The sequence below is a fragment of the Raphanus sativus genome, chromosome 7 (genome assembly GCF_000801105.2).
Source record: "Raphanus sativus cultivar WK10039 chromosome 7, ASM80110v3, whole genome shotgun sequence".
In the NCBI taxonomy this organism is placed as follows: domain Eukaryota; kingdom Viridiplantae; phylum Streptophyta; class Magnoliopsida; order Brassicales; family Brassicaceae; genus Raphanus; species Raphanus sativus.
In genome coordinates, this window is record NC_079517.1 from 4,163,922 (window position 1) to 4,188,759 (window position 24,838).

General features: G+C 36.0%; 7 protein-coding genes across 8 annotated transcripts; 5 read left to right on the forward strand and 2 right to left on the reverse strand.

The window, feature by feature from the left end:
- Positions 1 to 285: 285 nt before the first annotated feature.
- LOC108817160 (CBL-interacting serine/threonine-protein kinase 5) lies at positions 286 to 1,997 on the forward strand. Its single transcript, XM_018589774.2, has one exon. The coding sequence runs from the start codon at positions 523 to 525 to the stop codon at positions 1,843 to 1,845; it is 1,323 nt and encodes a 440-aa protein (XP_018445276.1). The 5' UTR covers positions 286 to 522; the 3' UTR covers positions 1,846 to 1,997.
- Positions 1,998 to 3,541: 1,544 nt separating this feature from the next.
- LOC108817159 (argininosuccinate lyase, chloroplastic) lies at positions 3,542 to 5,699 on the reverse strand. The gene is made up of 5 exons (XM_018589773.2): positions 5,371 to 5,699; positions 4,900 to 5,280; positions 4,589 to 4,737; positions 4,053 to 4,509; positions 3,542 to 3,961 (listed from the first exon to the last, which is right to left on the reverse strand). The coding sequence occupies exons 1-5, from the start codon at positions 5,686 to 5,688 to the stop codon at positions 3,707 to 3,709; spliced, it is 1,560 nt and encodes a 519-aa protein (XP_018445275.1). The 5' UTR covers positions 5,689 to 5,699; the 3' UTR covers positions 3,542 to 3,706.
- A 115-nt stretch (positions 5,700 to 5,814) lies between these two features.
- On the reverse strand, positions 5,815 to 7,823 carry LOC108817161 (uncharacterized). The gene is made up of 5 exons (XM_018589775.2): positions 7,371 to 7,823; positions 6,982 to 7,212; positions 6,826 to 6,894; positions 6,548 to 6,740; positions 5,815 to 6,363 (listed from the first exon to the last, which is right to left on the reverse strand). The coding sequence occupies exons 1-5, from the start codon at positions 7,809 to 7,811 to the stop codon at positions 5,939 to 5,941; spliced, it is 1,359 nt and encodes a 452-aa protein (XP_018445277.2). The 5' UTR covers positions 7,812 to 7,823; the 3' UTR covers positions 5,815 to 5,938.
- A 538-nt stretch (positions 7,824 to 8,361) lies between these two features.
- LOC108816520 (protein POLAR-like 1) lies at positions 8,362 to 9,734 on the forward strand. Its single transcript, XM_018589097.2, has 2 exons — positions 8,362 to 8,696; positions 8,811 to 9,734. Exons 1-2 carry the CDS (start codon positions 8,504 to 8,506, stop codon positions 9,569 to 9,571), a joined length of 954 nt encoding a protein of 317 aa, XP_018444599.1. The 5' UTR covers positions 8,362 to 8,503; the 3' UTR covers positions 9,572 to 9,734.
- Positions 9,735 to 10,020: 286 nt separating this feature from the next.
- Positions 10,021 to 11,540, forward strand: LOC108818064 (CBS domain-containing protein CBSX3, mitochondrial). The gene is made up of 6 exons (XM_018590919.2): positions 10,021 to 10,178; positions 10,327 to 10,600; positions 10,688 to 10,769; positions 10,863 to 10,936; positions 11,006 to 11,066; positions 11,176 to 11,540. The coding sequence occupies exons 2-6, from the start codon at positions 10,337 to 10,339 to the stop codon at positions 11,316 to 11,318; spliced, it is 624 nt and encodes a 207-aa protein (XP_018446421.1). The 5' UTR covers positions 10,021 to 10,178; positions 10,327 to 10,336; the 3' UTR covers positions 11,319 to 11,540.
- A 995-nt stretch (positions 11,541 to 12,535) lies between these two features.
- On the forward strand, positions 12,536 to 13,902 carry LOC108815959 (enhancer of rudimentary homolog). The gene is made up of 4 exons (XM_018588503.2): positions 12,536 to 12,653; positions 12,832 to 12,940; positions 13,124 to 13,244; positions 13,599 to 13,902. The coding sequence occupies exons 1-4, from the start codon at positions 12,651 to 12,653 to the stop codon at positions 13,699 to 13,701; spliced, it is 336 nt and encodes a 111-aa protein (XP_018444005.1). The 5' UTR covers positions 12,536 to 12,650; the 3' UTR covers positions 13,702 to 13,902.
- Positions 13,903 to 23,751: 9,849 nt separating this feature from the next.
- LOC108815981 (40S ribosomal protein S29) lies at positions 23,752 to 24,815 on the forward strand. Of its 2 annotated transcripts, XR_008937010.1 has the most exons (4): positions 23,752 to 23,938; positions 24,324 to 24,423; positions 24,510 to 24,629; positions 24,717 to 24,815. XR_008937010.1 is itself a non-coding variant. In XM_018588532.2 (3 exons), exons 1-3 carry the CDS (start codon positions 23,877 to 23,879, stop codon positions 24,516 to 24,518), a joined length of 171 nt encoding a protein of 56 aa, XP_018444034.1. In that variant the 5' UTR covers positions 23,752 to 23,876; the 3' UTR covers positions 24,519 to 24,690. The 2 variants fall into 2 exon arrangements, 1 of the variants encoding a protein (XP_018444034.1); XM_018588532.2 differs by lacking the exon at positions 24,717 to 24,815 and having other exon boundaries at positions 24,510 to 24,690.
- The last annotated feature ends 23 nt before the right edge of the window (positions 24,816 to 24,838 follow it).

A 24,838-nucleotide genomic window follows, 5' to 3' on the forward strand; every position in this document is an offset into this window, starting at 1 on the left:
TATAGTTAATGTGTTTTCTTAATATGTGTGAAAACACTAAAACATACATTTTAAAAAAACAGAGGGAGTATATCTTTGTCGGGTTATTTGATAGCTATTTTTAACTGTATAAATTTTAAAATTGACGAATTGGCGTGACAGAGAAAGATTTTGATATATATATATAATATATTATGTTGACAGACAAAAAAATATATAATATATGATTTTATTATTATGTCAATCTTATTGCGGAGTGAGTGGTTTATTACGTGATTGAAAGAGTGACGACGAGTAATATAAAACGACGACACCTCATAACTTCTTCTACTCAGTTTGTGTATGGCTTTTGTTCCCCATACTGCACTCTTTACCATCCTCGCTATATCTCAACTCTCTCACTTTCAATGGTGAACATGAAACTGCACTTCTTCAGCAGTGACTGTGAGAGTATTATACAGCTTCTCTTAATCATCATCCGTTCACTCTAGTCTATCCCTTTTTCATAATAAACTTCGACACAACAGTACTTATAAAATATCAATGGAGGAAGAACGGCGAGTTCTGTTCGGAAAGTACGAGATGGGAAGGCTTTTAGGCAAAGGAACCTTCGCCAAGGTCTACTACGGCAAAGAGATCACCGGTACTGGCGAGAGCGTCGCCATCAAAGTCATCAACAAGGACCACGTCCTGAAGAGACAAGGTATGATGGAGCAAATCAAACGCGAGATCTCGATCATGAAGCTCGTTCGCCACCCAAACATCGTGGAGCTAAAAGAAGTGATGGCCACGAAGACCAAGATCTTCTTCGTCATGGAGTTCGTCAGAGGCGGCGAGCTTTTCGATAAAATCTCCAAAGGCAAGCTCCGCGAGGACGCGGCCCGCAGGTACTTCCAGCAGCTCATCTCGGCCGTCGATTTCTGCCACAGCAGAGGCGTCTCTCACCGCGACCTGAAGCCCGAGAACCTCCTCCTCGACGATAACGGAGATTTGAAGATCTCCGACTTCGGACTCTCCGCGATGCCGGAGCAGATCCTCCACGACGACGGACTGCTCCACACGCAGTGCGGAACGCCGGCGTACGTGGCGCCGGAGGTGCTCCGGAAGAAGGGGTACGACGGCGCCAAGGCGGATATATGGTCGTGCGGCGTCGTTCTCTACGTGCTCCTCGCCGGATGCCTGCCGTTTCGCGACGAGAATCTGATGAACATGTACCGGAAGATCTTCAGGGCGGATTTCGAGTTCCCGCCGTGGTTTTCGCCGGAGTCGAGGAGGCTCGTCTCCAGGCTCCTCGTCGCCGATCCCGATCGGCGGATCTCGATGCCGGAGATCATGAGAACGCCGTGGATCAGGGAGAACTTCGCGCCGCCGTTAGGTTTCGAGATCGAACCGATCGACGAAGAGGAAACGACGGAGCCGGTTTCGCCGAAGTTCTTCAACGCCTTCGAGTTCATCTCCTCGATGTCGTCGGGGTTCGATCTGTCGAGCTTGTTCCAGAGCGAGAGGAAGCTTCGATCGGTGTTCACGTCGCGGTCCTCGGCGGCGGAGATAATGGAGAAGATCGGAGCGGTTACGAAGGAGATGGACATGAACGTGAAGACGACGAAGGATTTCAGAGTGAAGATGGAGGGGAAAACGGAAGGGAGAAAAGGACGGCTGTCGATGACGGCGGAAGTGTTCGAAGTGGCGCCGGAGATGTCAGTTGTGGAGTTCTGCAAATCGGCGGGAGATACTCTGGAGTACAATAGGTTTTACGAAGAAGTTAGGCCTGCGTTAAACGACATCGTTTGGTCATGGCACGGCCATGATAGCGCGGTTAATCAAATACCCGATGGTCAGGGCACGGTTAACAGCAGTATACTTTGAATCAGGAGTTTTGGTTTTCAGTGCACCGGTTTACTGGTTAATGTATTGTGTAGTAGTATAAGAACTGTTACATTGAACCTAAATATTGTTTGGTTTAATATAATTCTGGTTTTACTTCAAAGAAACTCAGAAAACTAAAGTTTTTAAGTTCATTTTTTTAGTTCAAGTAAAATATAATTAAGCTTTAATGGCTAGCATTTTGAATTACTAAAAAACTACATCGGAATATACAAATAAGTTTTCAAACTGGAGATATTTTGATGTAGTTTTTTCATGATTTTTAAATATCTAAAATAATAATTTATTAATATTTATAACATTTTTTGAAAAAAATTGCGAGTTAATTTATTGAGAATCCTCTTAGGATTCGACCAGTTTGGTTTATTGGGAATTTTGTTACGAACTGGTTTCTGCATTAAAATTCCAAATGCGATTGGTTTTGTCATATGATTGGGTTGGTTAACAACCCTGCCGCGTCTAGTATCCCAGAGACGTCAAAAGATATACCAAATCAAAATCAGTGGAGATTATTAGAGCTAGTGGAGTGGAGAGAACAAATCAGAACAAAATAATTTTGTTTATGCGAAGACTTCTCTTCAATCTTCTACATGTCCAATCTCAGTTGACATCAGGCATAATTGTAAAAGACTACATTCTTTTAGACTACTCCATCATTCTACAAGATTCGAAGCCAAATAAAAGAGTTAAAATCAATACAAACAATAATAAGGGTTAAAATAAATATAAGAGTAAGAGATGAGGTTCACCTGTAACATCAATCCACTACGTCCCAATTGAAGAGAGTTGAGGCTTCCAGTAGAAACTAATATTATTCCGACCAATAATCCGAAGGAAGCATCAATCAGTGACTAACATGGGATTTAAGGACAAGGATTGTGAAAGTGACTCCACCATCTTAAAAGGATATATTATTATTAAATCAAGAAAATGAACTGTTTGTGTAGAGAAAACACCAATGGGATCATGACTGCTGCATATCGTGTGTCAATGTGTGTGTGGTAACAGAAATGGAAAATGATAATTTTGGAACAACAAAAGGATAATATACATTTTCATACACGAACAGATGTTCCACTTCCTATGGAAGTAGGGGGTTCCATCTCACGTGGGCTCCTCCATGTTCATTGTTCAAAAATCTACATCCGAATGCATAATGCATTTTATTAACCTCTTTTCATTTTCCTCGTCAATGGTAATACATCTCTTTACCAATTTAGTAACAACTTATTAGACGTCAGTTTGGTCACATTTAACTCTCTTATGTGTGTGTGTGTGTGGAGGCATGTAATGTTCCCTATTGCAGATAGTGCCGATGTTCATTGTGTTTAGAGAGGCAGAAACGACTGAGGGAAGATACATGTGCTACACAGAGAAAATAGGAGATGTCTGCGTCTTTCCGTTTAGAAGCCATCCTTTCTCCAGTCAAGGCCAGCTCTTGCCCTTTGTCTCGAGCCCAACTCAATCTACTTCATGACCCTCAAGGACCCTCAAGGACTTTGGCGTGTACGACCTCGTCACCAGAACCAGCCATGAGTTTGAACTGCCCAGAGACGCACATGTACAAACCTCAAGCGTGGACTCCTTCATCTTCTTTCTAACTCTTTCGTGGTTAGATATTTTGCTTATCATATGTAAAATCAAGACCTAACCAAGTTAAGTGTCCTTGTAAAGCCGGTTAAGTTAAATCTTCTTACCATTGTAAAAAATAAAAACATTGGTATCATAGAACCTGAACAAAAATGTCGGTTTCAGATACTAAGAAACTTTAACAAAGCTTTTATTTTATTTTGGGTGGGGGGGACAAACCGCCGAGACAATTAGCCTGATGGTTTGGTCCAACTCAGGTGCTAGTAATCTTTAGCTTGTTGACCCAGTATCCGAGTTGCTCAGCGACACAGTTCGATCCAGTTGACCCGTAGGAACTGAACTTATTAACTGAATTTTCGACACCCAAAAACCCAAACACATCTTCTTCAAACACAGGGCTCAGCTTCTTCATCTCTTCAAGACTTAGGTTCTGGAGTTCACAGCCTCTTGAAACACAAACTCCAACTAGTTTCCCAACAACGTCGTGTGATGACCTAAAAGGCATCCCCTGTGAACCCAAAACAAACAAAAAATGTATTTACCTTCTTAGGATCTAGCTACAAAGCAATGGAAGATAAGATTTCCACAAAAGAAATTACCTTCTTCACAAGGTAATCAGCAAGAGTAGTAGCATCAAGGTGTCCAGCAGGGAGACTTCTCTTAATCCTGTCTTCATTGAATGTGACATTCTGGGCAAATTCCGCAGAGACATCGATCATCCCCATTATTGTCTTGGTGCTGTCGAACATGGGTTCTTTATCTTCCTGGAAATCACGGTTGTAAGCAAGAGGAAGTCCCTTGCACAGTGTTAGAACAGTGACCAGATCACCTATGACTCGAGCAGACTTTCCTCTGACGAGCTCCATCGGGTCTGGATTCTTCTTCTGCGGCATTATACTGCTTCCCGTTGAGACGGAATCGCTTGGAGTCATGAAACCAAACTCCTCAGAGGCCCAGAGTACCCACTCTTCTCCAAGCCGTGATAGATGAATGGCTGTGTTGGAATTTGCATATAGAAACTCCAACACGAAATCTCGGTCTGAAACTGCGTCGATGCTGTAAAATTAAAGAGCACACAAGTGATTATGTAAGTACAGAGAGTTGCTGTAACTCATACAAGAACTAGGGAACACACCTGTTTCTCATCGGTTCGGTAAATCCAAGAGCAGTTGCGGTCATGAACCTATCAATAGGTAGACCAGTTCCAGCCAAAGCACAAGCTCCTAGGGGACAGAAATTTAGCCTCTCTCGACAGTCAATATAACGACCAGCATCACGCTCGAGCTGCCCCATACATGAACACAACATACATATAAGAACCTAGAATGCTTATAGGCAAAGACTACCAATACATATAACAAGTACACATAGCAATCAGCAAATTACGGTCATAGATTGGTTCTAATATAAGAAACTAAAACTTGAGCAAAGGAGAGATTCCAAAACCTGCTCAACATAAGTTAAGAGTACATGTGGGAGCAATACAGGCTGAGCCCTCTGAAGATGAGTATAACCAGGGACAATCAAACCCTCGTTCTTCAAAGCGAGCTGAACAAGAGCTGTCTGAAGATGTTTGATTTTGACAACGATCGAGTCGATAGCATCACGACACCAAAGCCTGAAATCAGTAGCAACCTGGTCGTTTCTGCTCCGTGCTGTGTGAAGCTTCTTAGCAGGCTCACCAATTAGATCAGTTAAGGCTGCTTCGATGTTCATGTGCACATCCTCTCGATCAGTCCTCCACTCAAAGTTATCTCCTTCAATCTTAATCTCGATTTCATCAAGACCTCCCAAAATGCTATCTCTGTCGCCATCAGTTATAAGCCCCTGTAACAACAATAACCAAAGATTCTGACTTTATGAATCAAATCTAGAGATGAGGATGGAGCAAGTAGAGTAATGAAGTAAAATAAAAACCTGGTGAGCAAGCATTGTAGCATGCGCTTTGCTGCCCATGATGTCCTGCTTGTAGAGAACTTTGTCGAAGGAAATGGACTCAGTGAACTTCTCCACCTTCTCTGTAACACTCTCTTCAAACCTTCCACCCCAGAGCTTCACCTCCTTGGAGACCGTGTCGTTCTCATCGTGGTTGCTCATTGAGCGCAAGGGAGGCAGACACCGTGACTTACTCCCCGGCGGTAGAAAAGAGACAGAGCGGTGTGTTGAGGAGGGAAGATATGAGCGTGACGGAGAGAAGAGGAGACTCTGTGAGAGAGAAAGATCAAGTGCTCCCATTGGTTGTTAGGTGGCTGTGGAGCACGACAAGGGTTTCAAGGTCTAAAATGTCTTCGGCGGCGACACCAGTCTGATACTTAGGTAGTGGTCGTATGGTTAAAGGAATAATGTATTTTAAAACCGGTATGGTTCGAAAATTTGGAACTAAACCGGATGGAAATATCTGTTTTGGTACATATCGGTTTAATCATAACTGAAATGAATGAACTTAGCACTAAAGAGAGAAGGAAACATTTTATGGAACAATCACTCACAACTTCTGAACCACTCTTAGCTTAGCGCTCCTTGCTCTGCGATTCAGTTTCTCCTCTTCCTCTGAAGGAGTGATAGGTCTCTTTGTTAGTATCACACCTTTCGAGCTGATTACAGTTTGTTTGATCCACGCTTCTCTCTCTTTTAACTCTTTGTCTATACTTTCTTCGATTTGTCTCTCCGGTTTTACGCTCGTCTCTGTGCTCGTTTCTTCTCTTTGAAACCCTAATATGTCGAGGAACGTCTGTTTTACTACCCGATCTTCAAGACTGTGAAAGGAGATGACTGCTAGTCTCCCACCTGGGGAGAGAACATCGAAGGATGAGTAGAGTGCGTTTTGTAGTGTCTTGAGTTCGTCGTTCACTGCAATCCTTAGGCCTTGGAACACACGTGTCGCTGTCTTTATCCAACCTTGTCTGCCTCCTACAGGATTTCAAATGGAACTCCAAATAAGTTTTTAATGATTGATAATCATCTTTTATCTATAATACGTAAAAACTCTAAAAAATTCTAATGTTTTCATGATCTTACTTTGGTTCTTCAATCATTAATGCGCTCTCTTATAATTACTTATAAACACTATCTAGAACTCCCATTATATATATACCTCTGCTTGGTGGTGACATGCTTCTAATGAGATCCACCAAGTCACCAGTAGAATGTAAGCCACCACTAAGTCGAGCCTTAACGATTCTAGTTTGAAGTAAATGCCAATTGCTTTCTTCGCCGTATTCTCTTAGAACTCTCCCCAGTTCTGATTCCGGCCAAGAATTCACTATATCTTCCGCTGTCAAACTCGCCTGTCACATTGTTAGCGAATATGTTAAAAAAGACAAAACTTTGCAGGAAGGGTCAGAGCTTAGTTCACTTGTCTACATAACTAACCTGAGGATCCATGCGCATATCAAGAGGTCCCTGCTGAAGAACACTAAACCCTCTTTCCGGATTGTTTACCTGTAGGATAAATACTTTTTTCAACAATGCAATAAGAGGAAACGAAACACACAGTTTCTCCCTTATCAAAATCATCAAAGTACCTACCTGCATAGATGACATCCCCAGGTCCATAAGAATGCCATCAACACCAACATCCAAGAGCTCCGGATGCGTATCAGCAACCGCGGATTTGATGTATTTGAAGTTCTTTAACACAACAGAAGCCTTCAAAGTTGGATGCATGAGAGAATCGATATGAAAGTGAGCCAGTTTCCGAGCCACGGGATCCACATCCATTCCAACGAAATGCTTCAACTCAGAGTGACTTTGAATAATCTGAAAACACACACAAAATTACATAGTCAAAATCTATTTACATATCCAACGGTAGCAAATAAACATCTCAAGTCACTAAACTTAGCATAAGAAGTTGATTCCTCCTAAGTAAGAGCTTGTTCCATATTAGATTCTTAGCTAATTGATTTGGAACTTACAGAAGAAGAGTGACCGGCTGCGCCAAGTGTGCAATCCACAAAGCTTCTCAATCGAACCGAGGCGAAAACGTCCATGACTTCTCCGAGCATGACCGGCACATGCGACGACGGAGCCTCCCCGTCGCCGCCGATCTCATAATCTCTGCTCGACCGCGTCCTCCTCTTTTCTTTGTTCACCACAGCTTCCGCCGTCGCTCTCGCGACTTCGATCTCTTTCCTCCTCTTCCTCTTCTCTTTCTCCTTCTTCTTCGTCTCGCTAGAACTGAGATTCCCCGCGGTTACACTGATACTGCGCCGAGGAAGGCGCGATAGAGACTTGTTGATGTTGTTGCTCGCGAGAATCGACGAGCATAGAAACATTTGCTTCACCCTAATCACTCCCGCCATATCTCTTTTCTTCTCATGCCTCTTTCGCCATCGTGGGAAGATATACTTACTCATCAGTTTACTCCAGAGAGACGGAGACTGCGTTTCTTATATTGGGCCTTTAAACATATGGGCCTATAAATAGCGTAATCCTCTTGTTTTTCTTAAGCAGCGAAATGCGCGTCGTTTCTTTGCACTAGAACCGGCAGGAAGTTAACGCGAAATTAATTTTTCTCCATTTCTTCATCGAAATTAGACAGAGATGTAGAAAGTTAAATTATTCAAACAGCAACCTGACTCGAATCTATTATGGGATATTGTGTCACCGACATTGGTCAACAAAACCATATCTTTTGGTCAACATTACTCAGATTGCTATTTATGGCTAAACAATTGGTCAATTATTCTCCCTGGATCTTCAAACAGACTCTTCACCCTAATTAATTGTACTTTAAAGATTTGTTTGCTTCTTTTTTAACTAGTTCAAAGTAATTACACTATGTAGTATGTATGTATCAAGCACAAGAAACATAGTGAATTGAACTTCTTCAATTATTAATAGATTTGATTTCGTTTCAAGCCAATTATTGTAGATTTTGTATTACTAAAAAATCGAAGAAAAAAAGATAAATAGCATTAAAAGAGTTTCCAAACTATTCGAAAATGAAAATTCCCCTCCAACGCATAGAAGTCGAAACAACACTTCTTGCTTCTCTCGTGATTCTCATTAATACATTCCTCTCTCCCTCTCTCTTTCTTCAATCCCGATGGACGGCGGTGGAAGAGTGAGAACAGGTTGCATCAGGATCAGGCATCTGTCTCCACGGAGAGTCATGGCTCGGTTGTTTTCCTCACCGAGCATGGTCAAAGGGAAGAAGAAGAAGGCTATGGTCGAAGGACGTGTAAGAGACTGTGACTCGACGAGGATCATAAACGACCCTCATGATTCGCTCGATTCTGGTAAATACTCCAATCTATTTACTATCTGACTTGATTCCAGTGTCATAGAGGATCCATCGGGACAGAACAACGTTAAACTTGTGTCTTAATTTTAATTTATTTTTCTCTCTTTAGAACTGCGAAGAAGGGAGTTCTTGTTCGGCATTGGGATGAGTTGTTACTTGCTACATCTGATTGCTAACGGAAGAGAAGAGATTCACAAGATAGTCGAGCTACGTAACGATATAGAGAAGCTTCTCGAGTGTAAGAACGACGAGATGAGGCGTAAACAGCAAGAGTTTGTCGAGTTAAGGAACGATATAGACAAGTTATTGCAATATCACAATGATGATTTGAGGCGAAAACAACAAAGGTTTGTCTCTGGGAAGCAAGAGCAGTACTGTGAAACAACCACAAGTGACTTTGTGGGAACTTCTAGTGATTGCTATTACTCTCCACAGTTACTGGAGACATCTTTGTCTGTTGGAGGTGAAGGTTCTTTTAAGCCTTACGTGTTTAAGGGGAAGGGAGAAGATTTTGGAGGAGACATAATGGATCAGCTTGAAGCAGAACTCGAAGCTGAGTTTGAGCTTCTTCGGACTGGTCAAAACCAAGAGAAGAGTGATGATTCAAGAGGAATAAGGCCATTGGAGGAACAACAAGGAGTGTGTCCTTATGAGCTAGAGAGAAGGCTTCATGAGCTCATGGAGACAAGACAAGAAGAGAAGATAAACGAGCTAGAGTGTGCGCTGGAAGATGCTAAGAAAAGGCTTCATGTCAAGGAGGCTGAAGCTTCTTGGTGGAAAGACACTGCTTGCATTGTCTCTGAACATATTCCTCAGCCTTCTAAAATCAAACCCAACTCTCAAACTCGTCAGTACCCTCTCTCTAGGTAATAAATTTGGTGTTCCAAGTTTTATCAGAAAACAAAAGTGTTGTAATGTTGTGGAGATGCCAACATGTTAATTAATGGATTTGCTTCTTCTTCTTTTTTTATCAATTTGCTGTGGAGAAAAAGAAATGTCAATCTTTTGCAATGCCCTTCCTGGAATGAAAATTTTGTAAATAATTTTACGTTTCACATTCCTAAAGTCATTAATCTTCCAAAATAATTTTCTGAATTCTATATTTACCTGTTTAGATATTTTACCAAAAAGCAAACAAAATTATTCACTTGCATGCATACAAAACAGGCTCTATCAAAGTGGGCCTGATAGATTAAGAGTTTGGAAGTGGGCCTAACGATAGAGCAAGAGTATGCCAGAATAATTGATTGCACAGTCATCATTAAATTTTTTTTCAGAAATATATTTTTAAGGATAAAAAAAAGAGATAGTCGTCAGTTCAATGTATCACTCACTATCGAAAAAGGTTATATATTATTATCCTATCCATAAGAAACGCCCTTGAAACACTCCACTCAACTCTCGTCACCTGTCTCTTACCTCTACTCTAGGGCTCTCAACCTTTCCCTCTCTGATCCGTTTCCTTCTCCAAGCTCAGGTCTGAACCTCTCTCATCTTATAGCTTTCTTTGATTTTTTTTCGATCTAGCTTCTTTAGATTCGTCTCGTAGCTGTTAGGTTTGATCTATCCTTTTTAGATCTGCTCCTAAAAAAAGAATAGCTGATTTGATTTTGAATCGGATATAGGTGAAACAAGATGCAAGCTGTGATTCGTTCGTTCGTGTCCGGTGGAAATGTTGTCAGATCGTCTCTGCTGCAGCATCTCCGTGTGATCAACCCTGCGATTCAGCCTTCTGTGTTGTTGTCTTCACGCTCTGAGTCCACTCAGCCTGCTCGTATGGAGGAGCATGGATTCGAGAGCACGACCATTTCCGATGTTATGAACGCTAAAGGCAAAAGCGCTGATGGATCTTGGCTTTGGTGTACCACTGATGACACTGTTTACGACGCCGTTAAATCCGTATGTAAATCGATATCTCTCTGTTTGCCTTTTGGTTTTTTTCATATCTCTTTGGGTGTGGTTAGATGTGTCTTTTGGTTTCGTTAGATGACGCAACACAATGTTGGTGCCTTGGTGGTTGTGAAACCTGGTGAGCAACAATCTCTTGCTGGTATCATTACAGAGAGAGGTAAGAAAATTTTTTTTAACTGCTTAACGAAAGTTTTTTTGTTCTGTGTGTTGCTACATCTCCATCTGTTTTGACTTTTGCGATATCTGTTAGATTATCTGCGAAAGATCATTGTGCAAGGTAGATCATCCAAATCAACAAAAGTAGGAGACATTATGACTGAAGAGGTATGAAACATTATAAGATTTAATTGCTGGGGGTTGAGCTGAATGGATCTGTGAATTGGTAAATTGCAGAATAAGCTTATCACCGTGACACCAGAGACCAAGGTGTTGGTCGCTATGCAGCTGATGACAGGTAAAAGACATACTGACTTTCAGTTAAAGATTCAGAGTTTTTGGGGTTTAAATTTACTTTATGCAAGTAAAAAAAAAAGTTAATCGGTTTGTTGTGTGTGTGTGTACAGATAACAGGATCAGGCACATTCCGGTGATCAAAGACAAGGGTATGATAGGAATGGTGTCCATAGGAGATGTGGTCCGTGCAGTGGTGACTGAGCATCGTGAGGAGCTTAACCGCCTAAATGCCTTTATTCAGGGAGGTTACTAGACGCTAGCTACCCTTTGCTGTGTGGTGGTTGTTGATGAATCTCGAAAGCTTTTAAGATGTATGTATATATATGGAGATCTTGGTTGTTTGTCTCATGTTTGTTTGTTGTTTTTAAATCTGCTTTTTCAATTGGTTAACTTGTCAAGACTAAGCTCTTGTGCTTTCCCTTTTTTTTTATGCTGCTACTTCTGCAAGATAATAAAACCAAAGACTCCCCCACCTCTTTATGGAATATTATCATGTTTGTTTTCGCTACAATCCATCATATTGAGCTGAGAAAGATAAACATTTACAAATTTACATGAACCCCATTTTCTCAATCCTCATTGGAGGAATCCTACCTTTTGGTGCAGTTTTCTTCGAGCTCTTCTTCTTCATCCTCACATCCATCTGGCTCAACCAGTTCTACTACATCTTCGGGTTCCTCTTCCTCGTCTTTGTAATTCTCATCACCGTAGTACTCTGCTACTTCCAGCTCTGCAGTGAGGACTACCTGTGGTGGTTGAGATCGTAACTAAAATCAGGATCATCAGCTCTGTATCTCTTCCTCTACGCAGCGTTCTACTTCTTCACAAAGTTTCATATCACAAAACTGGTGTCGGCGATGCTTTACTTTGGACGTACATGCTCATCGCCTCACATGCATTCTTCGTGTTCACGGGAACAATTGGGTTCTATGCTTGTCTGTGGTTCACAAGGCTCATCTATTCCTCGGTTAAGATCGATTAGAGGATGATGATGATAGTGGAACAGAGAAGGAAACGTTTCTTTTTATAAAAATGGTTTTGTTGGTCTATTCTTGTTGCAGGACAAAAGGAGTTTTATTATATGTGAACGATATAATATTTGTATTTTGTTTGATTTTTCTAATAACACACTTCTTGAGAATCTTTCCATGTCATTTGTTGCGAGAATATGTGATTCATTCGTCCCACATTATGATCATCTGGATGAGGATGATGTTAATCTTTAGCTTCTGTAATGGTGGGAACTTAAAAACGGATTTGTAGCTGTGTGGAGTAGAGAACTAACTACATGTCGTTTCTCATATTTAGAAGAGAATATGTGTCGTTTGGATTTACTGAGGACACACCGTGCTACTTATTAGAAACAGATTGTCGTTTTTTCATATCATAAATGGAATACACACTGTTTTATCTCACTAACAGATGTCACGTGTTAAGAGACAGAAACTCTGTATCATTTTACGATTTTGCCCCCTCAGTATTTGCATATATAATTTCCTCGCTTCAGCAGTGAGTGAAGACGTTCGTCTTCGTCTTCGTCTTCGTCTTCAATTGAGCTATCGGGAAGTCAAAATAGCAGTCGAGGATGGTAATCGATTTCTTCTCTAATGTTCCTTTCACGTAGTTTAATTGATTCCTTAGTCAATAGCGTATAAATCTTAGCGGGAGATCAAAAATTCGATTTCGTTTATCAAGAGGAACTAGGGTTTTCGAATTGATTTGATTCGCTTAGTTCTTATGCTCAGCTTTACTCTTCTGATGCGTAGGCAAATAATAATCAGAACGGAAGGCACACAATCATCCTGTTGCAAAACTCACACAGCAGAGCTACGAGGACGTTTATGGACTATGATTCTATAGGCCAAGCTATGGATGGTAAAAACTTTTTTAATTCGAATAAACTAGCTCTTATGATGATTGTGAGGCTTTTCTTTTCTTTATGCTAATAGCAGCAAGAGGGATAGTTTGTATAGTTCTGTCAGTTGTTAGGATGATCAGATTGTTTTTACTTGTCCTATTTTTAATGCTTTCCTTATATATAATTTGACATTTGAACAGGTATCTGCGGCTTATACGAAAGGAAGTTGAAGGAAATTAACCCATCCCTCAGGAATCTTACTTATGACATTGCTGATCTTTACAATTTTATTGATGGTCTTACTGACCTGAGCGCTTTGGTGTAAGTCCCTCCCTCTCTCTCTTGGATGCTTATGTTCATTTTCTCCCTCGCTCATCAGTATACTGAGTGGTCCATGTCTCCTATCTATCTTCCACCAAATGCTATGCAATACCACCTGTTCACTGTGCATATATATCTTGTAGTAAACTCCGTTTTGTTTGCTGAAGAGTTGACAACTTCTTCTGGAATCCAATATCATTAAGATTCCCATGATCTATAACTAAACCAACAGTGCTTTGATACTAAAAATTTCGTTTCTACCTTTGTTGGTTGTTATATTAGTTGAGAATCATAAGTATTTGGTAGTTATATGTTGCAATGATTCTAACGAATCCACACTGGTTTCTTATGCAGCTATGAACATTCCATGAATGCGTATTTGCCATATGATAGGCAGTGGATTAAGCAGAAGGCGTTTCACCATCTCAAGAAACTTGCCAGTGGTGGTGGCAGATGAATAAGAGAGAAGAACCATCATTTGAAGAACATATTATACCTGAAGAGAGGTCACTCAAAACATTATCTTCACCCTTTATATGATATTTTCCTAATGTAACAAATATTTATATGCATTCAATTAGTGTGGTATTGTGGCCCTTGGCTGTGTTTATAACCTTGAACAATAATACTTATGGAAAAAAAAATCATTAAAACTTGACTTTCAAATGCTTTATTTTGCATAAACCTTCAATCAATAAAAAATATAACAAGGTAAAAATTGCTTCAAAATCTTTGTCATAAAAAAATAAGTCAGTCAGCAATCAAGCAAACGGAAATGCATCAGCCAAGGAGATAACTTGATAACTCAACTCCTTGTGCATAGAACAACATATAGCATTCACACCCTCTCACCACCACTTCTTCAACTTCATTGATCCATGCGCCATCACATCTATACCACAATCCTTTAAGCCTTAGACCTGATGACGCCAACATCCCCAAGTGAGTTACCACTGCAAGTATCTCAAACTCTGCCGATGACGACGGTGGTGATGAACCATCATACTCACATCCTCCAATCAAAGGCAATTACTCTGTTCCCAAACCGTTTTCCAATGATGGAGGAAGAGAGGTAAGGAGACATGTTTAAACGGAACGAATACTGCAAGTAGCTTTCGATATCTAACAATGTGACACTGAACCAAAGAAAACAGAACCTGTAAAGCAAATGAGCTGGGCTGTAAGGAATCCATCCTATCACTGGAAAACATTGCAGGGAAGATAACATCAAGATCACAAGGCAAACACTACAAACCCCATTAATCCATGCTGATCACTCAACCCAAAGCTCCTCAAAGGAGGAGCATGAACAAGTGCTTGCAATACAGCATTCATAATTAAGTACGTCCCAGTTGTTCAAACCTCTTAACCCCAGAGGAAATGACCACTTCTCCCTCCCATATTTAGCCGAGAGCCCGAGACCAATAACTGGTCGGTTTCCGGTTTAATGTATGTTTTGGACCTTTTGGTTCTTCCCTGATCCCTCTTGTCGGTTGTTGTTCCGTTATCACCTATCAATCTATATTTCAAATATTATTATCTTATAGATTATATGTCATTATTTTCAGCCGATTTAAGGACTAGCCTACTAACACGGAAATGATGAAATACAAATCTAGATTTTTGCATGTTGTTACTTCGCATTTCTAATCAAATATTTGCTTTAGCAACCACCACTGATTATTTATCAGTTTTAGTATTGGTAAAAAAAAAATAAAGTTAAAGATCGTGATTAATAACACACCACTTTGACTTACTTGTTCTCTCAATTTCTGTGAATGATTTAGTTAGTATGAGTAATGCGCTGTGAATGAATTAGTTGGTCCAATTAACACGCTGATGCGCTTTAGCAGCTTGGCGCTAACTATAGCTGCAATATGAACACGCTATACTAACTATAATAGACCATCCAATATTATTATATTTACATAAACCTAAAAACAATTGATTTACATAAGATAATAATCCCTTCTTTTCTCCCTTTACATCTACCCACTATAAACTATTAGTGGAAATTCGTATTAAATTTCAATGTTTTGGATCGTAATCTTAGTGGAAAACTAATCGGATGAAAACATAAACCATGGTGGGTCGAAAAGAGAAGGAACGAACTTCCCATGATGCTACATTAGTCATCAGCTTTCTATTTTCTAACTATACATCCAAAAAGGAGTTGCAGTTGCAAAACCACATTACTTTTTGCTAACTTGTCACTCTTATTTTTGTAATAAGTTACACAATACATGTCTTTATTGTATATATATGTCCCATGTTTGATACGAATACACGTAGAGATGCAGTGTTGGACTTGGACCGATTGCCTAGCTCGCAAAAGATTATAGCGGGGTAGTATTGGGTCTTGATATTGTAAGCCTGTGAAATTGCTGGATTCGTGGGACATGTTATTACGGGATGGACTTTCAGCAAGATGAACCTTTCACGGGATGGACCAAAGCAGGTCATGCAGGAGAACAAAGGTCCGCAAATGTTATTTTTTCACTTCACTTTCCACCCAAAAAATGTGAGAGGGTAAGAATGAAAAGGTGATTCAGTTCTTTCTCCACTGACAAAATCGTAGGACCTCCAACGATAAAGAGTTCAATTCTGACAGTGGTTCTGGTCTTCACGCCTCTACCTGCAGCAGCTAAAAAGTGATGAGCTTTGTTGATGGCCACTTTCTCCAACAGATGTAGTTCTGGCGATGATGATGCGACCTCCGAGGATATGACTCGTTTCCCTTCGTCCTGGATCTATGATTTGAATTATGTCTCGAAGCATCCAGACCAGGGGCGGATGCACATAGAGACTTGTGGTGTCATGTGACCCCATCTCTTTTTCTGTTTTCCTTCACTAATTTACATTAACATTTTGTAATGTCTTCATTTAGAAAATTAAACATGATGAAAATATACCATATGATCCCCTCAAAATATTGGTCTACATCCGCCTCTGATCCAGACGCGTATGTTTGTATGTAATTTCATGTCTTGCAAATCGATCCGCAAAGGCCTATATTTTTTACAAGGCGGGTTTGGTCAGCTATTTTGGAAAACAATGACCTTCACGGACCTGATCCGGTATAACCCACTTAGACAAGTCCATTGTGGTACAGGACGGAACAACCTGTTTACCATTTCTAAATACATGTAGCACACCGTAAATAGTTTCTGCGAATAGACAAATTTGTAAACCGTTGAATTTCTTTGAACGGTCAGCCTGGAGAAGTGTTGAATTTTCTGTGAAAAATATAGAGTTTGGACGGCTCTCGAGCTTTCAAAAGGCATATAATTAAGCGATTAATCACTTTTTCTAAGTTTCTAGAAATTATGATTCAGATTCCAGCTTTCTCCCACTTCCTCTACATTAAGATTCTTTATGAAGAATCTTTATCTTTTGTTCCCACTCGTAAATCATTACACTTATCATATTAGTTAGGCCTGGGCACGGATCAGATATCCGGGTTTTTAAGGTATTTGCGATTTGCTTCGAATGTTACGGATATCTAATTTTTCCGATTTGTTTTGATTCGGAAAAATACGGATATTCGGAAAAACGGATATCCGTAAAATAAATAGATATTTGCGGATATTTGCGGATACTTACGGATATCTCATTTGTTTTGATTAATACAAATAATCTTAAAAATTTGATACAATTTTTTTTTGGAAAATATTTTTTTTTGCATGATATAAAAGATATAAATTAAAAGATATAGTGAATCTACATATTTTGTAAAATTTTAAACTTAATTAACAGTTATAATAACAAAAAACTTAAGAAAAAAATATAATTGTCATAAATATTTTTTTCCTTTTATGTAATACTTTTATATAAGTAATAATGTGAATAGAATCTGTCAAATCATATATTAGAATAATAATTTTATACATTTAAAATTTTAAATATAATCAAAATATACATGTATTTATATATTGACGGATCGGATCGGATATTCGATTCCCAAAATTTTAATATTTGTGATTTGCTTCGATATTAACGGATATTGAATTTTAGTATTTGCTTTACTTCGAAAGCTTACGGATATTCGGAATTTTCGGATCGAATAGCAACGGATAACGAATCGAATCAAATTTCACGGATAAAATGCCCACCCCTAATATTAGTATTATTTTCCGCAGAACGCAACGAGGCCCACACATGCACTTAATTGATGTTCTTGTGGACTTATCATCTCAATCATACATGGATGTTTTCGGTTCCAAATTACAATCAGCTGATCACATCTATTCATCTTCTTTCTAAGGAATTGCAAATATGATTAAAGTGGATTCAACCTTTTTGATAGCTATGTAGTATGTATGCTAGTGTACGTTATACACGTTCATGTAAAGACTATTTAAATCTATCAAATGGTTGTTAAAGATTATAGTATAATTAATATCGTTGAGATTGATTACGTGAAGCAACACCTGTGTACGCAATTAATTACAAGCATATGGTAAGTTACTCACATGTATAAGTTAGCTAGAATCAAGCGATGGAATATGTGAAATATTCGCTTGAATAAACTGTGTCCATTTTGTTGGATACTACTTCTTCATTACTTTAAATTCATTGAATGTAAAGCAACCTTAATTATTGCTTTCATTTAATTAAGAAGACTTTAGCAATAAGAAGTTATGAATTGACTCTTCCATTATTTGGCCAATGAAAACTAAAATCACTCAATGAAAAATTCTATACATATGTTATCACTGGACATTTTTAAAATAGTTTAAACTTTATTTTATATCACAAACTAATTTATAAGTATTTTAGAGCATGATTAATGGGGATTCTTAAAAAAAATTTAAAAAATTGGTTCTTAAATTCCGCTAAAAACTCCATCCCTAAGAACCCCGTTAGTCATGGTCTTACAGCCATGCATAATTTGACATCTACTTAATACACAACCTAATGAATAGTTGAGTGGAATAACACTCCTTTGATTGTGCTAAAATCGGTGTGAAAGAGAAAAGAAACACACAAAATAACAATAACTAGATTTTGGACCCGCGCACCCGCGCGGATGTATGTTTGGAATGATTAAATGTTAAACATAAATTTGATGGCTTTCATATTTGTTGATTTTTGATATTGGTGTATTTCGTTCGGTTTGTTGAGTATCTGATTATAAAATTTTAAAATATATAAATATCCATTTTATTAGTATCAATATATTATTTTGGGTTTTTTAACTCAATTTTATTATAAGTTAGTTATGTAAGTTTAAATATTTTAAATTTTTAATTACAGGATTTTAAAAAATTAAAAATTAATGGAAATGTACAAAAAAAAGTTGTTATGAAAATTGTTTTACGAAACTCCATCCACACAAATAGGCCCGATTTGTTAAAGTTTGAAAGGAAAAGTATATGCGAAGCCCAGTAGAAAAAATTTGCCCGCGAAAGAAACAGAAAAAATTTGTTAATTGTCTAAATTTTCTTAATGTATATATTTTACCACTTACCAGTATTTAATATGAATTTATAGTTTATAAGCATCAACTGCATTATTTGTTTTAAATTTTCATTTGTTTTAGTTGTTCATTTGTGTATACACACAGATATATATATATATATATATATATATATATATATATAAATTAAGGTGAATTATCGTTAACTTAAAATGAGTAATACAACAATATAAATAGAAATATAATAATATTTTACCATTTTTAAAGTATTATTTAATTTTATTTTGGAATATATAGGTTTACCTCATAAATCATCATTATAACAATAAATAATATAATAGTAGAAATAAAACTATAATAATATTTTAAATTTTATAAAATATTATTTATTTTATTTATAATTATATAATTTTTAGTTATACGACAATGTTTCAAAATTTTATGTAGTTTTCAATTTAATGATTTTAAAAATTTTATGTAATTTTTCAAAATTAAAATGTTATCATGCAAATATATTGAAGGAAAAAAGTCTAATTAGGTACAATTTTATATGCAAAATCTAAAATAATACGATATTTAAGGAGCATATTATACGCATACAAAAATATAACAAATTGACAAACAATAATAAATATTTGATATTGCGAACCAAAATCTAAACCATAAAAATATCAAACTGTACATTTATAAAATTATTATACAAAATGTTGGTCAACATAGTCATAAAGAATATTATACTCTGTTTATATCATGCATATGTAATACAAAACGTGTATAATGGTGTAGAAACTTTTTGATACGAAGAACATTTTGTAATTGTATTTGAATGGATTGGTTTGCAAAGGGGTCAGTAGATTTTGAAACAACACGTTTTGATTTTCTGTGTTGGGTTTGGTAAAATTCAAAATTTAACATTAATAATCTGGGCCATTAACAATTCGTAAGCCCAATTTAGAGCAACAAAAGTTTAAAAGAAATAAATAAAACTACGTCGTTTTGATGATAGTGGCATGATTATGTAATTTTTGTGCAACTCTAAGGGGTAAATACTATTTATACTTCGGCATTAATAGTTTAGATTAGTTGTTTTCCTCTACCATGACAAAAGGTGGTTTTCTAAACAAATTTTTAAATTTTAAAATATTTTAAATATAAAACTAAGATAAAATAAAAATTATTTATTTTAAATTATACTTAAAAATAGATATGTATATATTTAAAACATAATGTTAAATATTTTTATCTATTTATTTTGGTTAAAATATATTAAATTAGTTTGTATAAAATTAATAAAATTTGATATAAAACTGTATAATTATCAAAAAGTACAAATGAACATTATTTTTAAAATATTTATATATATAAAAGAAGTATCATTTATAAAATATTTATATATATTTAAATTAATCATTCAAAAATTAATCTTCTACTTTCACATTAGAAGATTTTTAATCATTTATAAAAGAAATATAAATGATTTTGTTTTATTGATACATATAAGTATCGTGAAATGAAGTGAACATAGATGAGGTTGTGGCTTATGATTAAAAATCTTCTTTGTACTGATTACTCAATGGATTGGTGCATTGCAGAAAAGTCATGTAATTATATACGTTGTGTCAATTTTGGAATGATGAAAGTTTTATAAATATGAAATGAGTTGGTGTGGCAGGTGGAGATTTATGAGTGCAATGACAACTTATTGAGTGATGAAAGTAGTCACAATATGACCAGAATTGGTGTAGCAGTCAAAATATGAACTGAGTTGGTGGGAGATGCAGAACGTGGAAACTGGCAAGAGAAGCAAATTATATAGTTGATTTAGTATAAGGTATGTAGATTGTGATATTTTAAATGATTGGATGATAGGTTTATCAGAGTTTAGAGAATGTCCAAAAAGTGGAAATAATACAAATGATCGTAATATTGAAAGTGTTTGGATGATAGGATTATTAGATTCTAGAGTAAAGAATCTCATCTAAACATAATACAAAAATCGAATATAATATAGTAGATGTAATACAAATAATCGAAATATTTTAGGTGTTTGGTTGTTAGGATTATCTAATTCTAAAAAAGGTCCAAAAGTGTCTAACAACCTTAATCGGTAGATAAAAAAACAGACCCTAAATTAATATAGTAGATGCCGAGAAACAGCTAATTTGTAATCAATGACCTCTAAATCGCGTTTTAAAAAAAAGTTAGTAATGTAAAGTACATAGCATATTATACAAGGGATTTGAACAAAAAAAAAGATTATTATACAAGGGCAATTATTTGATTGTCTTAATTAAATTTGATTCGGCTGACGATTGGTAGTTGAAGGGAAAGTTTTTATTCGTTAATTATATAGTTATTGGCCTCTATTAATACAGTTTTCTAAATTCTTACTCTATTCTTCTTTCAATATGGCTTCCTGATTTGATTATACTTAACGATACGAATTGGCGGAGCCAGTGCTATACCATGGGGGTCACATGACCCATGTGATTTTTGTAGAAAAAACAATTTTAGTTGCATTTCATAGAAAAATTTGATGAATTTAACTCGATGACCCCTATAAAATACATATGTTATCACATTGACCCCTCTCAAACAAATTCCTGCCTCCGCCTCATACGATTATTACAGAATCTCTAATCTATCTTATTAAAACGTTTGCTACGGTTTGCGTCCGCCTCGTCCATTCGTGTTTTTCTTTTCATTGAACTTGGACGTTTGGTGCATTAATTGATGTAGGACAAAAAATGTATACAAAAACAATAGTCTATAGGCAACAACACTTCACATTATTTAATGGACACATTATGACCGAAAATAAAGAAATGAAAATATACATTAGAATAGATTTTGATCAAATCAAAGACCAGAAGATCTAATTTCTTATAATGTAGTTAGTTAATATATCTGCAACTTACATATATCCAAGTGTTTTTGTCCGTTTCGTTTAATGGCCGGAACTGAGATCCAATCGTTCATGTCTGGTCACACCATGGAAAGATGAATATGGTTGTGACTTGTGATTGGTTCATATGGGAGAAAAAGTGGAATAAATAGAAAAGTGAAAATGAATGGAAAGTGAAGTATGTGGAAAAGGGAGAGAGAAACAAAATTCAGCGTTAATGTATTTCTCTAGCAAAACTAAGAGGAAAATTCAGCGTTAATGATTGGTGGCTTTTCAGCTGAAGTCAAGAGTAAAATAATTTTGCTTTAACATATTATTTACTCTAAAGTGACTATACTGTCACACCCTATATCCACCTTTCTCAAAAGCTTTAGGTCAATCCGATTCACTATCTTTGGCACAAGTTTACTATTTTCTTTTCATATAAAAAACCTCTAAATAAATATTTTTAACAATACTTTTCGAGAACTTGACAGATTATTCTTTTATAAATTATCAGACTTATTTCTGAATTGATCAAATACATTGAAACCTGTATCTATTAAAAATAAGACGGTTTACACTGGATATACCTCACCAACTAATTCTATAAATATTGTGATATACAGTAGTATTTTTGTAAATTATTAAATTACAGTTGACTTTGGCTTTTCATCTTCTTTTAAATTATAATTGACTTTGGTTAGAGGTACTTTTTAATATATTTATAGTTTAAACTTTTAAACAGCTGAGAAAAAAAATTATTCAATTTTACTGAATTGAATGATATTTTTTACGGGAATTCGGCCAAAAAAATCTTGAACTTTTTGTGAATTGCCAAAAGAAACATGAACTTTAGGGCTGACAAAAAAAAACACAAATTTTTCATTGAATTTAAAATGAATTAATAATGTTTTCAATGACTTGTCAATTTAGCACGTCGTCAGCAAATTTAACAGAAAAAATAACATCGACGTCGTTTTGAAATGAGATGAAACGACGTCGTTTTACATGATTTGAAAATAAAATCAAGTAGATCACTGGATATGAACCCAAGTTGTTTAGATAAAATGGCAAGGTACTTTACCACTAGTACATTCATTGTATGTACTAACACATTTACTTTTATTTGGTACTGATTTTGAATATAAAAAAAATTATCTAAAAACTAAAAAAGATCTTTAAAATTTCTAAAACTGAAAAAATAATTCCAAAAAAAAAGTTCATTTTCAGATTATAATTTTTTTTTGAAAAAATAAAAAAAAACGAAAAAATATTCCAAAAAAGTTATAAAATATTTTGAATCTGAAAACATATAATCAGAAAATATATATATAAAAAACATTATTACTATTTTAATTTTTTTATAGTTTCTGATTATATGAAATATTTTATGCCTCTTTTTCAATTTTTTCGAATTTTTTTTCAATTTTTCTTTTTATAATTTGAAAAAATGAAAAATTTCTTTTTTGCATCTTTTATAAAAAAAAAAAATTATTTTTAATAGATTCTGATTATTTTCATATTCAAATTTTTTATAACTTTTGATATTTTTTTATTTTTCGTTTTTTATCTGAAAAATGAAAATTTTCTTTTTTTTTGGAATTTGTTTTTAAAAATGAAAATGTTGATAGATTTTTGATTTTTTAAAGAAAAAATAAAATAAAATTTTTACTTTTAGTTTCAAAACTAATTTTATAAAAAATTATTTATTTTCATATTTTTGGAATTTTAAAGACCTTTTAAATTTTTAGATAATTTTTTTATATTCAAAATCAGTACCAAATAAAAGTAAATGTGTTAGTACATACATTGAATGGACCACTAACCTAGTGGTAAAATACATTGCCATTTGATCTAAACAACCTAGATTCAAAACAACGCCAACAGTTAACACGGTCTTAACTCTTGTGTAATGGTGTGTCAACCGTAAGTTTCTAAATTATTTAAATAAGCCAACAAAAATTTAGGTTTTTATCGACCAGGTAAGTGTACATGATTCTTTTAGTAATTTCAAAAAAGTTGAAGATTTTTTTGGCTGAATTCCCTATTTTTTTACCTATGGTTTTCAAATTTCGATGCTAAAAAGAAACAGTTTTCAAATTTGTTATTGGGCTTGTATAACAAGGCCCATCGTTTAATCAACCTTTTTTTATTTTGGGCTTACTATAATTAAATAAATTGATCATCGAAAGAAAATAGTAGGGTTTTCCACACGTGTGCGTCATTAGCTATTAGGGTTTTCCAAAAAGAAAATAGTAGTGTGTTTTCACGCCGTTTCTCTTCGTCTTCGTCTTCGTCTTCTAGCTTCGCATTTGAAGATAATAATATGGGTTTCGCTGCGATTTGGAACTCTCATCCCAAGAAATACGGGCCTGGTTCCCGCACCTGGTAATTTCCATCTTCATCTCCTCTCTCTCATTTTCGTCCTTCTTTGATCTGTTGTTTAGTCTGGAGAAACAAAACGACTCGAATGTCTTTTGATTCGTGTTTGTCTTGCCACACTGTTTCACCTCCGACAGATTTTGATGTGTAAATTACAAAACGCTTCCTTGTCGGAAGCAAATCCATGTTGATCTGTTTCATAACCTTAAAAATGGTTTTAACATTTTAAGCAAAAAAAAAAAAAAGGAAATGGTTTAACATTTATAGTTAGACAGAAGATGCAATTTTTTTTGCTTGAATGGTTAACTGTAATGTTATAAAAATGTTATCTTGATTGTAATCGTAGTATATGTTGATGATATCTAACTAAAAAATCGAAATTTTGATTTAGCCGTGTGTGCGGAAACTCCCATGGGTTGATCAGGAAGTATGGTCTCAACTGCTGTAGACAGTGCTTCCGCAGCAACGCCAAGGAAATCGGATTCATTAAGGTAAAAATATGTTATGAAATGACTCCATAGGATGATCACTTGCATGGAAGTAATAACTAATTGTGTTATGTTTCTCCTCTTTGCAGTACCGTTAAAAGAAGATCCGGTGTTGTTTTATGCACGAGTCGTTTGGGTTCTTGAGTTTTTGGAGACTTTTATTAATGGATCTTATTTAATGTTTTTTATTGATTTCGATAAAAAGGCTTTTGAGCCGTTGTTGAACCTCTTAGCTTCCTTTTGTCTTAATCCGATATTTTGGTTCTACTATTTGCCTATCTAATAGTATTGGGTTGTTGAGTATTGCTCTCTTTATCGAATCGAGCTGCCTTAATCTGTTTGTTTTAACCAGGAAGCACCAGTAATTTTACAAATAAAAATTGATTATTTAATAAGCAAGAGTATTAGCTCGGAACAT